At 34.7% G+C, this 15,725-nt stretch overlaps 1 protein-coding gene across 1 annotated transcript in view; it reads right to left on the reverse strand.

The window, feature by feature from the left end:
• KCND2 (potassium voltage-gated channel subfamily D member 2) overlaps positions 1 to 15,050 on the reverse strand; it is a 519,434-nt gene extending 504,384 nt beyond the window's left edge. The window contains exon 1 of the mRNA XM_045848169.1: positions 13,932 to 15,050. Within this exon, the coding sequence (XP_045704125.1) occupies positions 13,932 to 15,046 (1,115 nt within the window). The 5' untranslated portion in view covers positions 15,047 to 15,050. The remainder of the gene's footprint in view (positions 1 to 13,931) is intronic.
• Positions 15,051 to 15,725: the final 675 nt, after the last annotated feature.

The raw sequence follows: 15,725 nt of genomic DNA on the forward strand, positions 1-15,725 counted from the left end.
GAATATTTTTGAGCCAACAACAACAACAACCCCCCCAAAATAGAAAACAAAAAATGTTAAAAAGTACATTTTCTTTTTACCATTCCAGATTTCCATAACAGGTCGGAACTTGAAGTGCGGTGTGTGTGCTAATTGGCCAATGTTTATGTCTGGTCTAAGGTACAGGGAAAGAACAGCTGCTGCCCTTGGCAAACCCACTGATGATTTCTTCAGGAGGATAAGAGGACTTGTTTATTTTATGACTCAAGGCTCAAATCTTTGGTAGAAGCATAAGATTTTTTTCTACTGGCATACCTAATCAGGGACATAAATTATTTGTTGAATTTCCTCTGATATTCTCCTAGAACTTCATATTAAAATCCAGACATGCTTCCAACATCACTAATCATCAGAGAAATGCAATTTAAAACCACAATAAGATATCACCTCACACCTGTCGGAAGAGCTATCATCAATGAATCAACAAATGACAAATGTTGGCCAGGATGTAGACAAAAGGGGACCCTCATGCACTGTTAGTGAGAATGCAGACCGGTGCAACCACTGTGGAAAACAGTGTGGAGGTTCCTCAGTTAAAACTGGAACTACCTTATGACCCTGTGATTACACCTCTGGGATTTTTCCCCTTCCTCTCTCTAAAAATAAATAATATCTTTAAAAATGTTATTTATTTATTTATTTTAAAAGAGAAGGGAAGGGAGGAAGAGAGAGGGAGAGAAACATCAATGTGTGGTTACCTCTTGCATATCCCTTACGGGGGACCTGGCCCTCAAACCAGGAATAGATCTTGGATTAAAAGTTAGAACCAAATTAATTTTTAAATTAAATTAAATTTAATTTAATTTTCTTAAATTTCCTAGACTGGGAATGGAACTGGAGACCCTTTGGTTCTCGGGCCTGCACTCAATCCACTGAGCCACACCAGCCAAGGGCTAAAAAAATTAAAATAAAACAGGTATGGTATAAAGGACATTATTAGATAAACTTATAAAACTGAAATACCAACAATAGTTTAGAAAAATATTATGTATCAATGTTAAATTACTAAAATGAGTAATAGTTATATGATATATAAAACAAAATCATTATTATTAAGAAATACTCAGCAAAGTATTTGGAAGTCAAAACCATAGTATATAACTTACTCTCCAAGAGTATAGGAAATACAGAGAGAGAGAAAGAGGGAGAGAGAATGTAAAAGACAAAGAAAATTGGAAAAATAATAACAGTATCTGACTTTAAATAAAAGAGTATTTAAGATGATCTTGCAAAGAAAAAAAGAAAAAGAAAAGAAAATTCAGACATGCATCTCAGAACATTTTCTATTGTTTTTAATTCCAGTTTTTTATTTCAGCTAGAAGAATTTGCTTGATTTTTTAATGTTATTTCTAGCTGTTTGAACTTAAACATGTTTTTAATTGAGTGTTCTTAATCTTGTTTTGTTTCTTCGATTTTATTAATTATTTAGCTTATTTTCATTTATCTGTCTTGCCAGTGGGACTCAAAATGTGGTAAAGCAAGGGAGAAGGCAGTCCATATGTGCTGTATGGTAAAGTACCACTGTTGCCCTGGCCTGGTAGTCCAGTGAGAGCAGCACTCCCCAACCTTTTTTGGCACCAGGGACTGCAGAAGAGGTGAGAGGAGAAGGTGGAGCTCAGCTTTGCTAGGGCAGCTTTGTTTGCACCTGGTTCCTAAAAGAACACAGATCACCACAGTCTGGGGGTGGGAGACCTCTGGGTTAGAGCATTATCCTGATATGCCAAGGTTGTGGGTTCAATCCCCAATCAGGGCACATAAAAGAATCATTCAATGAATGTATTTAAGTGGTACAACAAATCTATGTTTCTCTCTCTTTCTCCCTCTCTCTCTCTGAAATCAGTAATTAAAAATTTTAAAACAGGTTCATGTCTATGAGGTTGGTGCCTGTCACAGAGGAGCCCCAATAAATATGAACACTTCTGCTCTATGAAAAGTGTCAGCTTATAGCCTTACACATCTCTCCCCCCGCCCCCACTCTCTCTCTCCATATATATTTTGTGTAGGAAGAGAGGCATTATGAGGGTTTGTAAGACTCCGTTTTTCATTTATCTGACTTGGGATGAATCTGCATCATCTAACTAATCTCATTGTAAATCAAGATTTCAAAATGTCATGACAGGTCTCCTGATTTTACCACTAAGGAACACTTCAGTTTGCATTAGAGTATATTTATCACCACTTTTATGACTGAATTATAACTTCTGACTATAGGTTTCCTTTTTTACAAAAGTTGACAACCTGAAATCCTATAACCATAGCTAATGAGATAGCATCCTCCAGGGCAGGACATGTATTTCAATTCTTGGCCATATTAATTGTCAATTGGACTTTCACAAGGCAGTTCACTTTGCCCTTAAACCTCGTGGGAAAAGGTTTATCACATATATCATTTCCAACAGGCTAACAGCCATGAAAAGCCAATTAAAATACTTAACATCAAACTAGCCATTCAGTTAACTTTTACATGCAACTTCCCTTATGCTCGATTACAATCTGAGAATCTACCAATAACCCATTTTTTATCTTCAGGTCCTCCACAGTTGAACCCCCTAACATGTGACTAAAATTATCCTCTTTGGAAAGTAAACCATTTGCAAATCAACTTTCTGTTGTCTAAAATAAAATAAGAGAGAAAAAAGGGAACACATATCCAAGGAAATTCTCATCTCATGAAATTTAGATGGTGTTCATAGAATGTGTCCATACATTGTGCTGCCTTGCTTCTCATAAGCACTTCCTTACTTCCTAGGCTCTGATATACAACTCTGTGTTTTTTATTTTCGTTATGATCAACTGGTCAGTTAACTTGTGCCCGCACTAGGAAAGCTCAGCCCACCTATCCCTGACAGTAATAGAAATCAGTAACTTTAAAAGGTCAAAATCCTAAATTCCCAAAAAGGAAGCCATTGTGTCTTTATTCCTGCTGCTCTCCCGAACACTAGTGTTAATGGCTATCATCCACGAAATGTTATTCCTTAGCACAGGACAGGATAGGACTTTTGCAGAATAGAATCCGTTTATCACCTATATTCAAGATTACTGAATTTCTATTTCTATTTATATATTCATTAAGTAATATTGAAAACTTGTGATTTAGCTGCTTTGTGTAGGTCATTATTTTACATGGTTTCTTTTTACCTGCTTTCAAAATTCCAACTCAAGATCAATACTATTTCAGGATGATAACAGTAAGATAGGCTCAACATGCATTCTTCCAGATCAGTGGTTCTTAAAATTTGATGAGAGAAGTAAAAATGCATTTGTCATGGTTCCCACCTCCAGAGACTATTTAATTATCTTAGGTGAATACCAAGAATCTGCATTTTTAATAATGCAGGGTGATCCTGGGTGATCCTAATTCTGGTGATCTTCAGTCCACATTAAGAATTTGCTAAACAATATATAGGAATCTTATAATGATCTGGAGGTTATTTATTTTTATCAAGTCATTTATATTTCCCATGAAGACACCTTTGTATTCTTACAATATTATTGCATTGACAAAATAAAAATATTTCTAAATATGTTGTGAAATTGAATTATTGGTTCATTATTTGGTTTAAAAATTGCTCTACTCTTCTAAAAAAACTCTTCAGGTAGTGAGATACTTTCCTTTATTGGATAAATAGAGCTGTAAAACATGCTGCACTTTCTTAACTTTAGCTGCCAGGAAATTCAGAGCTGTTTATGCTCAGCAATGCTTTATTTAACATAACTTTTATTCTCTATCATTTGCCCTTCACATTTAATACTTGGTGCTTGTTTTTTAATCTTTTTGGTTCACTTGACTGTAAATTGTTTCAAATCCTCTTTGCAAATCGGCAGAGTAGGTCACAATAAAGGAATGATTAAGTATTTCATTTCAAAACAAGTTTGCCAGAGACACATTTTTATAATTTGGTAGCCCAAATTTATTAATTATTGAACTTTCAACAACAAAAGCTTTGGTATGGTGACTCAAAATTCCAGTTTCTAAATAGGACACAACTCTTGTTTTAAGATGTGTTTTCAATTAACTCTTCATCTTCCACAATCATTTCCAATCTAATTGTCTGTTGGGTGACTGACAGGAGAGACTTTTTCTTCTGTTTGTAGTTTATTGAAACCTACTTCCCTTCCTTCCTCCCTCCATCTCTCCCTCCTTTCTCCTCTCTCTCTCTCTTCCCCTCTCTCCCACTCTCTCTCTCATCTCTTTTTCTCTCTGTACATATTTAGCATATTTAGTGTCTACAACTTGATGAGTTTGGGGAGAAGCATACACCCATGAAAAACATCACCACCATCAAGGCCAAGGATGTACGTATCCATCATCTCCCAAAGCTTCCTCTTACTCCTTTACTATTTTTTCTTATGCAAAAATAAAGTATTACATTTAATGTTATTTCAATAACATATATTAATAATAAAATGGCAATCCCTCATATAGCATCTACACAGAAGGTAGCATTCTAAGAACTTCACATATTTAATTTCCATGTAAGTGCTGTGAAGTAGATAATGCTCACCTATTTTTATAGATGAGGAATCTCAGGCAAACAGAGTTCAAGTAACTTGACCAATGCTATAAAACTGTTAAATATTTAGGATTTTTTTAGTGAATTATCAAAGGAATATTGTGAAAGAAGGGTTTAATTTTAAATAACATCTGATTAAAGTTTTTACATAGAAAATATAAAGAGAGAAAGTCCCAAATGTCACCAGAGAGCACTCTTTTAACATAAAATCTATAGGATGATGAGAAAAAACTTTAACATAAAAAGGTACAAAATGAAATATAAAATGATTCTTCCTATCTCCCACATATGCAGACTTATTAAAACTATTATCATTGATAGTTCACTTTGTGTCCTGTCAGAAAACTACAAGGAGAGGGTATGTGTATATTGACATATACACATGTGTAATACTTACAGCCATACATTTTATATTGGTGCACAAGTGTGTTTGTGTTTCCTAAATGTATGTTTCAGTATGCATTATACATTCATACATATTTTAATAATATTTAAAACAATAGCTATAGATCCAGTAACTGTGCACTGAATAATGTGAAAAATAATGTGGAGACAGAAGTGAAAAAATGTGAATATCGAGAAAGTGATTCCTTAATGAACTTTAAGTTTGTCATGAAATAGTATATTTTAGAACATTGCTAAAATTTGCATTGACTGACAAGGAAGCCTCGCTTTAACTGTTTTTGAAATAAAATATTCTTACTTTTCATTTAGGTGATTATGAAGGTAGTTGGCCATTTTACATAAAAATAATAAAGTTCTTTGCAAAATCACTAGGCACTTTATTTGAGGACCATGTTAATCCTGAATAAAGATAGTGTTTTATCTCATAATTTTTCTAAATTACATTATTTTTCTTTTTGTTAGAATATTTACTGTTATATTCTGAGATTTTGCATCCAATCCATGTAATTTTTAAAGCCCAAAGCACAAATGCTATATTAAGTACAACAGGTTAATATTTATACACTCCATATTAATTGTGCTTTCTAAAACAATTGTCTTTTATTGCAAACATGAAAAAAATGGCAAGATTATCTATACAGGATTGGAATTAATATTCATTTTAATTTATACAATTAAGAATTTCCTAAAGTGAAAGTAAGTTTCCCTTAATATTTAGTCATATGCCCATGAGATGCCTTGAAATTAGCATAATTTTTTCTAACTACATAATATTCTGATAAACTTAAACAGTATAAATGGAGACTATGAAATATTTCTTGGTTGTAGATACTTTCAAAAAGTTATATGTAACATTTTATAAAATACTATAAAGTATCAGAAAAACAAGTGAGTATCTACTCCAATCATCATCCTTAATTTCACAAAAATGAGCAAACCAAAGCTTTGTGAGATATTTTCAGATTTGCTGTTTTTCATATTATTTGCTTGGATATGGCTGGCCATAAGTTGAAAGATATAGTTGAAGTTAATGAACTATTTCCATATATTTAGCTTCCATTTCCATAACAAGATGAAAGGAAACCAGTCTCCATTCAAAATCAGCAAACATTGCTAATTACAAGAGTATAATTGTCAGCAACTTCATCAGATGAAAAAGACAGGGAATGCTGGGACATGTTCCTTGTGATGGCCCTTGTAAAATGCTAGTTTGTTCAGTCAGAAATCAAGACTCTGGACAGGATATTGGGTAGATTGGAGAATTACCTGGAGGGCAGATGTTTTCATGGAAACAGAATGCTAAAGTGAGATATACCCTGAATTCCCTTCCATTCAAGGACTATTTTTACAAGTTGCTCATCCAGAAAGGACACATGATTTTTTCTGTATTTCTGTGCTGTTAATCCAATTCTTATTGTTCTGACCTAAGTTCTCTCCAATTACCCATTCATGAGTATGTTTTACTCTGCAGCATGGTGATTCTTACCAAAGCCATGCCTCTGTAAGTTGTCATTACACACTGTCCACCCACATGGTCCCCACACACTTTGGGTTTAAAATAAATATCTTCTGGCAATTTTCACAGATTTCAACACATATAAACCATTTTTTCTTTCAAACTCACAAAAATAACAAAACATCTGAAAAGGATATATGTGTACCTACTGCAATGTGAGAAAAAAAGAAATGAAAATTCTTTTTAAATAGAATCAAAAGCATATGTGATATTCTTGAACACTGACATTAAAATTGACAACTGTAAGTCTGCAAATCTATATTGAAAATAAATAACAATCTCCAATGGTTTCCCAAATAGCTCCACATCTATTGAGAACCACTTTTGTCTTTTCAGCTAAAATTTGTTTTTCATTTAAACTAGTTTTATTTTTGTAGGACAAAAATAATTTAGTCATGCATTCTTATAAAATATTCCTTTTTTTAAATCTCATGAATAATTATATATAAATTTTAAGTTAAGGTGAGTATAACAAATCTAACAAATGGTACTTATACATGATGAAAAACTGTTAAAATGGTCATTGAAAATTTAAATGTTTTAGAGCTTATGCTCATTTTAACACAGAAATTATATCCTGTCCCGACCATGTTCATAACTCTCCCTTATGTCTTGAATGAAACCAGAAGTCTTTACGTTGGCCTACAATATCCCACATCTTATCCCAATCACCATTCAGATAGCATTTGCTACCTACCAAGCCCAAGTCCTTTTGCTTCAATTACAGCGACCTTAAGTGAAATACACTGAGCTTCTTCCCATCTTGAGGTCTTTGTACTTCTTTTCTCTCTCCCTCTAAAGCTCTTCATTCAGGCATTCACAGAAGTCACTTTACTCCCTTCAGTTAGCCATCAGCTTAAATATTGCCCTCAGAAAAGCCTTGTCTGTTCCCTAATCAAAATAATACACTGCTTACCCTGATTTATTTTGCTTATAGCAACTACCACTACTTGGAATTATATAATTATGTGTCTATTTTCTGTATCTTCCTCTAGACTACAGATTCTTAAACAGGAAGTTGGCAGGTGTGCATACTGTTGGGTCAATGATAGGTAGTAAGTGATCAACATAGTATGTTAAATTGAACTCTATGAGTCACATTTTGATTTCTTGAAATTATATGCTGTAGGTAAAACTTTGGGTTTCCAAAAGCACTTTCCTTGTTACTCTTAAAAGCAAAGAAAATGAAGAAGATGGAAAAATCAGGCCCACATAAGAGCAAAAAAGGCAAGACCTTTTACTTTTAGAACAAAACCTTTCTGTTCTGTTTGACATTATTTCAACTGTCATCCTACTCTTTCAATGTTATTTTTTCTTATTATTAACTTCTGATAACTCTCTCCATGTTCTCCCCACACTTTTTTTATGATTTGAATCTTCTTTACATAACAGACTTGTCAAAATTTCCACTGCAAGACAGATTGCACCATGCCAGGATATATAGCTACATGCATTTTGTATACCTGCCTTTTAATCACCTAGAATGGCAACTTCTTCCTGAGAGAGACTACATTTATCTTATATGTCATTTAGAGATAATAGTTCACTATTTTTAAACAATTCCATTTTATTAATAAATAATTGGACCTGGATAAAGAAAAAAGTGCCACCATATATTTACTAGGTAAGAGATGGAATACCTTTCTTGTCACAAAGTGTCAAAAAGTATCTTTTGGGCCCACGGACTCCTTGCCTTCTCCTATTTATATAGGGAGCTGAGCTTCAAAGAGAAGTCAGCATATTCCTGTGCTGATTCACTTACATTATAAAATATCCCCATATGCTTCCCAAAGGAGCACGCATTTTGCCCAGCCTTCACCAGAAAGCAAACTGATTAAGAACAGAGCCACCAACAACCATTAATTTTAATCTTTGCAGAAGAATTAGTTATAGATTAAAGATGAAAAAGTCTCATAGCTCTCCCTAATCCAAAGGAGAAAAAAGGTAGGTTGTAATATATTCAAAGACAAAATGTTCTAATAATAAACATTTTGATTTTGTAACATTGAACACAGCAAAAAATTAGATTAGTAGATTCCTGCTAATGTGCATGTGGCACTGTTCCCCGGCTAAGGAGCTCTCTGTGATGTGCAGGTATCACCTCACGCCATGATCAGCAATACATTAATATACATTTTTCTACATTTGAGTACTCATTTAGTAGGTCGTAAGTCCCAGAAGGTATAGGTCCAAACCTCAACAGCCTTTCAATCTAGGTAGGAAGGCAAGAAGTAAAACCATACATTATATATAAAATAGCACTTATAATGTCAAGAGTAATTCCAACTACAGATGATATACACTTGGGACATTGAGAAGGCTTCAAGGAGAAGGTCAGTGTTAAACGCTGATTCTCAAAGGAGAAAACTAAAGGGCAAAAATTCCAATAGACTCTACTAAAGCAAGGGGCAGTGTAAATGTGCACAGAAATGTAGATGATGTTTCATCCCTGGGTTTCTTTTCAATATCAGATCATATCCCACTCTGTCAAATCTAGCCGCTGAAGCCAGTGCGCCAGTGGGAGAACAACAGCAACACACACACACACATGCACACACACGCACACACACACACAGAGGTTCAGAAAAACAACATAAGACATATGAAGAGTAGAAAGAAAAAAAACAGTGAATCATTCTTATAGCTCTGAAGGAAAAATCATACTCCTTTTTCAGTGAATTTTCTTTTCACCATTCCTGTTCTTTCGACAAAAGAGAAGTTAAACTGTAGAGTTTTAACAACCACAGACCAATGCTTTTTCAGGTAATTTAGGCAAAAAGAAATTGACTTATTTTATTCTCCATCAGGCCAAGTAAAACACTATTAAGTCGTTTGCTGACAAATGGCCTAAGAGTTCACCAGATGAGAACAAACAGTCGTGTTGTATCAACTGGATGCTATCATGATAAACCTCAACACTGTGTGAATGAATGCAGAGCTGGCAGTGGCATTGAAGAATATGGAGTGAGTCACAGAGAGTAGAACTAAGAGAGAATAGCCGAGTAATGGAATAACGTGCGAATGCATTCCTTTTCTTGTTCCGGTAGCATCAGCAGTAACCCATAAGTACTTATTATTGCACATTCCTAGATAATGTCTTAAGGTCCTCAAAAAAAAGAGTAAAAAATGGAATTTCAAAAAACCCTGCTATTTAATTGCATAACTATGAGTAGTCTATAAAAAAAATCTTGCATGTGTAAAATGATGGATTTTAAATAAATAACAGTTAACTTTCCTTTCATCAAGTATTCAGAAATTAGGTAATAAGAAATTGGAATTTCACTAACTGATTTTTAAAAATTAGTATAATTTAAAAATATATAACAAATAAAATACTTAATATATTTATTTGTTGTATATTTATAACATATTTGTATGTTGTATGAAATAGAACATATAAAACCATATATACGTGTGTGTCATTCTAAAATAGAAAATTTCCCACTACATTGTTAGAAAAATTGCAAAGAAAAACAGTTTGCTTTTTTAAGGTAGTAATTTGCCAAGCCTATTAAAATTGAATTATTATAGAGCTAGTGTTTGAGAGTCTTATAAATAGACACCTATAGTAAGTTCTTTTTGAGATCATAGATGTAATTCTACTATATTTGTTTCTGATGAATGTACACTATAAATGAAGTTTTTGTTTTACTAGATTTGTCCATGAATCAGAATATGATTTCTGTAATTAAATCATAAAGTTTATTCTAAACATGAACTTAGAAAAATGCCACATAATAACTTTCCCATACTGAAAACTTTATGAAAACATCTTTGTCTTAAAATTAAAGAAGTGGTAATGTGTGCAGAAATGACACTTCTTAATTCTTCAGATTTTTGTCATGAGTAATATAATGTTTTTAAGGGTATAACTGGTTAATAATCATGGCCATGAATGCAGATACTGCCTAACATAAAAGTCTAAAATTATGTGATGTGCCACCACCTGGTATCACTTCTCACTCATAAGTCAAGTCCCTGAGGTAAACTGAAGCTGGACCTTATTAAATATATTTTCATGACATTGTCTTTGATGATTGGTGATCATTAGGAAATTTCCTAAACTTGGCAACATTTAATTACTTCCACCTGAATGAAAAACAAGGGCTGGATGCCATCTCCCAAAGGTCATTAGGACAATGGAGGAGTTTCAGGTTCTTTTTCTCCCAAGAGAGTATAAAGCAGTAATTAGAGTTTACATTATGGAAATAAGAAAGATAGGGGAATAAAACAATAATCAGAGTCTGATGCAGTTTAATAAACATATACAGAAAGAAAGAATGGAATGGATGAATAGATATAGCCACTCAACCTAAATACTATTTTTAAAAATCCAACATTTTTTAAATTGACTTTTTAATATTGTGCTTTTGATGTTTTCTACTTTAATTAATTGCAAATGGGTAGGCTACCAGCAAATTAAATAAATACTTATAGAATAAGCATGGTTAAGTTATAATATAATGGTATATTTGATATTTCAGGCAGCACAAAAATGATTAGATAAATACACAACAGATCTAAGAAAGACCCAAGCATTTCTTCAGACCAAAAAACCAACTGAATGTTGTCCAAAGTGACCAAAAGGGAGGAGATAACTCTGCCAATTCTGAATTACAAAGCTATTAGCTACTTCCTCACCTATAGATAATGTTTGTATGAGCTGGAACTTTTGATAACCACTATTTAGGATTCCATTTTCACTTCTATTATCATTAATTGATGAATACTAAATCTATTAGAAATAATAGCCATGTAAAAAGAGCTCAGAAAGTGTAATGGGAATTCTTGGTCATGTAACATACACAGCTTGATACTAGCTTCAATAACTGCATGTTTTCCAGAAAGTTTACACAGTATATACTTCAGCTTCTAAGTATAAAACTACAGCATAAAAAACTAAATTCAGGTGGTGGCTTTTGCTGAATATTTTCTATTCTTAAATAAAGCTGTAGGGTCACAGTGCAAGCAAAGGTAAGACACAGAAAAGCAGAATTTAAAAAAAATCTATTTCTGCAGGAAAATAAAATACATTATAAATACACTTTGATGAGAAACTGAAGACATTTTCTAAGAAACTGTGCTATATTATAAAGCATATGCTTTGTTAAATATTCACACATTTTTTCAATAAATGTACTGTATTTTGAAAGCATCAGCATTTCAACACCTGAAAAATGTGACTCCAATATTTCAACATCTTTAATTTCCTGAAAATTAAACTTTTCAACTTCAATGAACTTAAGTCTTAAAAGTAACTCCAATTTTGCTTCTAAGTTCTGAGAAAGTGCATATTTAATTCTTCTATTCACTTACATATAGAATATGTGTATTAAATCTATTTCATGGAATTTATGCAGGCATTATGATTCAGTTTATTTCAAAGTAGATGTTTATAAGCATTTTATGACATAAAAATGTCACTAATGGTTAACATCTCCTCATTTTTCTCCTGGAAACACAAATAAATTTCAAAATAAAATGAAATTTAAAAGTTGTTTCAAGAAATAAATTTTAAAATAATATTGATTTCACATATTTAGGATAAAACTTTTAGCTGGATGAAATTAGCATCTCATCAACATTAGTTATAATAATGCCTGCATTCAATCTTATAGACATTATACAGTATTACTATGACTCAGTGACACTTTGTGAAAAACATTGCCACTGACATCAAGTTTTTTAAAATATATTTCCTTTTAATATATCTTCCTTTATTTCCCCTTAACCAGAGCCCTTTTTAATTCATATATACTTCTGATTTGATGTCCTGATACTGACTTGCACTATCCAACTGTCCTAAATAAAGATTTCAAGTGACCAAAAGACAAGACCATATGTGTACACATATATGTATATATAATTATTTATATGCATATGTAATTGTATAAGAAATAAGAACCTATACTATTCTGAAGCATCTTCAAAATTTGTCACAAAATTACCAATATGTAAAAGAGAGATACAAGCAATAGAATATGGATTTTCACTAATTAATTTTTGAAAATGCACCAGTAGGACTTCAAAATGCATGTGAGATTAAATCAAGATCAAGTTATTGTATTCTACTGTACTATAACTTCCTACTTAGCCAAAAATTCTCCACATATAAAATATTCCATTAGTTAGCTATATGACAACATGAGAAATTCTGCTCAACACAAGATGCCTAAAAAATTAGGTTGATTTTAACTACATTATCATTTAAAGAAAGCAATTAAATTAGTCAGGAACACAAAACTCAAAAGGCAGCCTTGGGAATAACTTTTTCTCATAGCCATTACCAAATCCCCATTGAACTGATTAACTATGCCAGAAAAGAAGCATAAAGCCAAAGAAAGAACACTATCACTACTTGGCTTATCTAAGAACTCATAAAAGTAAAGGGCTCTAACCATCCTATTTCATTAGATTCTGTCATATGTAAATGCTGCTACTTTTCTGTAGTTTGATTAACATTATTAATTATTTCATACCTTTCTCTTTTCTATAATCTAAAAAATCTTAATTCCAGCTTAAAATGTATTTTAAAAAACATTAATTTGGGATATGCCGTTTTGCTTGCAAAACACCATTACTCCCAAATAAAAGAATGCACAAAATTCTGTATTGTGACCACCGCTGGGGAACCATCACTCTCACCAGATACTACTCTACCTTCTATGTTTACTTAATGATCATGAACCCATTGCCTGATGGGATCTGTAGCTTCTCAAAAAATGGAGTATGACAGTTACTTGCTTCTTTTTTGAAACTATGAACCTCGAGTCTTAAATATGTTTCAAATATCATTCCACTGCATTTTATAGAGTTGATCAGTTTCAGTCTTGATATTCTAAACCTGTATAACTTATCAGCCACAATGAAAATGCATGTCTTTGAATATGTGCATATATATTACAAAATTATTTTATGTGATATCTATAATCTATATTTTATAATATAAAATAAGAATTATAGTTCTTGGAGGGAAAATACATGCCAAAAGTATCTATTGCTTTGAAAGTAATACTTCAAATATACATAAAAACTTTTCACTTGAATACACACACTGGAACACTTTCTAGGCATTTTGATACATTTGATGCACGTTTATACCTTTACTGGGACACAGATTTTGTTTTCAGTCTTACTATATTTTTATTTATTCACATATATAATATTGATGATCTTCCCTCATATTCAGGAATTCTAAAATTTCTTTGTTGTATTTATCACTTCCAGGCATCCATACTCAGCATCAATACTCAACTCTCTAAGTACCTCAAACTCTGTATCATACACATTTCATAGATCAAAAGAGCTCCTTAAAACCGTTTAGATAATGCTTTCCCAAACCCATTTAAAAAAGAGAAAAATTATTTTTTTCCTTTGATTTACTACGTAACTTTAGTGGGTCCACAATCACGTCACACACATGCAACCTGCACCCCATTCCCCTTGATGCGACCTACCCTAGTGTTGTCATGGTGACGATGGTATACCAGAAGGCGGCAGGGATGCTGGTGAACTTGCTGGCGGAAGACCCCTTCTCTGCGTAGAACATAACTGTAGCGAAAATGATGATAGCCATGGTGAGAGAGAAGAGCAAGAAGCCCAATTCGGATGCACAACTCTTCAGTGTGTACCCCAGGATGCGCAGGCCTTGAGAGTGGCGAGAAAATTTAAAGATCCGGAAGACACGGAAGACTCGGAGTGTGACAAAGGCCCCGCTAACATCCTCATTGTCTGTCATCACTAGCCCAATGTAATAAGGCAGAATGGCCACCACGTCTATGATACTCATGACGCTACGCACAAAACGGTAACGACTGGGCGCTGCAGCTAGGCGAAGCAAGTACTCAACAGTGAAGATCATGACGCAGGCAGTATCCAAGCAAAAGAAGGCCACTGCATAGCGCTCCCCACATGGCAGTTCTTTAATGTGACCTGGGCTAGACCCACAGGGCACTGTTTCAACCACATTAGCGATGACTGAGACGGCAATGAAGAACCCTGTAACGTAGTAGAACACCAGGGCCATCGTGCTGGTGTGGGGGTTCTCAAAGGCCCGCCAGACCCTCTGCCGAGCAGTCATCGTGGGCAGCGCGTTCTCTCCTGTGTTGTCAGTGTCGGCGTCGTCCTGGAGGCGCTCTGCGTTCTCTCGCCTTCGATCCTTGTACTCCTCATAACAGCAGTCGCCAATAATTTCTGGGATGAGGCCAAAGAAGGCCAATTCTTCATCATAAGCAGAGATGCACTCATGGCGAGGATAGTGGAGCTTCCCAGTGCGGTAGAAATTCAGGATATGACGGAAGATGTCTGGGTCACGGTCAAAAAAATACTGCTGAGTCTCTGGATGGTAGAAAAAGTCCCTCTCTGAACTGCCCAGCAGAGTGTCTGGATAGCGTTCCAGGGTGTCCTGCCATGTTTGGAAACGGGTACCACTCACATTCAGCACAATTAGAGCATCTTGAGTCCTTTTTCTCTCCTGCCTTGGGGGAGCCGGCATAGGCGCCGAAGCCACAGGCATCCACCCGATGGCCGCTGCCCTTGCAAAGGGCAGCCACGCTGCTACACCTGCCGCCATGGTGCCTTGAAGTGGAGGCCAGAAGGGTAATCAGGCCTCTATAGAGGGTCAAAGTAGCCACAACCACCCACTTCCTCCTGTCAAACAAATACTACAGAGAAAGGTGGTCCAGAGGTATCAATCTTATTCCAAGGTAGGGCTCCTGGTGAAGTCACAGGTCTCAGAAGGGCAAGTTTCCCCCAGAGACGAGTATTTAGAAAACAAAATGTCCTGACAATCACGCCCAACAGAACCTAACCAAACCTTTTCCAGCAGTTGGGCCAGGCCACTGCTGGTACAAATATGTACACAGGTGACTTTAGGTGTAGTAATTTCTTCAAACAGGTGTCTTTGATTTCTCCCTTGACACGTGGTTAACGTGGGGTCAGTATGCTTTGTGTAGGGCAGAAAAAAACGAAGGACAATCACTCAGTGGTATTCTTTTGCCTAATTAGGCAACACTTACACCTTCCCTTTTGGCTCTCTCAAACCTTCCTTTTTCAAGTGGCCCTTCCCGCCAAAGGAGTCTCAAAAAGACGACCTGTTGTAGCTTCCCAGATGCAATCACAGACAGTACCCCACGTCTCTTTGGGAGTCCGGTGACCACCCCTAGCCCTCGGGCAGTATTTGTAGAGATGGGGTTGCTGTGTGATGGGCACAGTGGGGGATGTTTGTATAGATCCTCCTCCCCCTAAGTCTA

This window comes from Phyllostomus hastatus, unplaced genomic scaffold (assembly GCF_019186645.2).
Source record: "Phyllostomus hastatus isolate PE091 unplaced genomic scaffold, TTU_PhHast_1.1 phas_contig_118, whole genome shotgun sequence".
Lineage (NCBI taxonomy): Eukaryota > Metazoa > Chordata > Mammalia > Chiroptera > Phyllostomidae > Phyllostomus > Phyllostomus hastatus.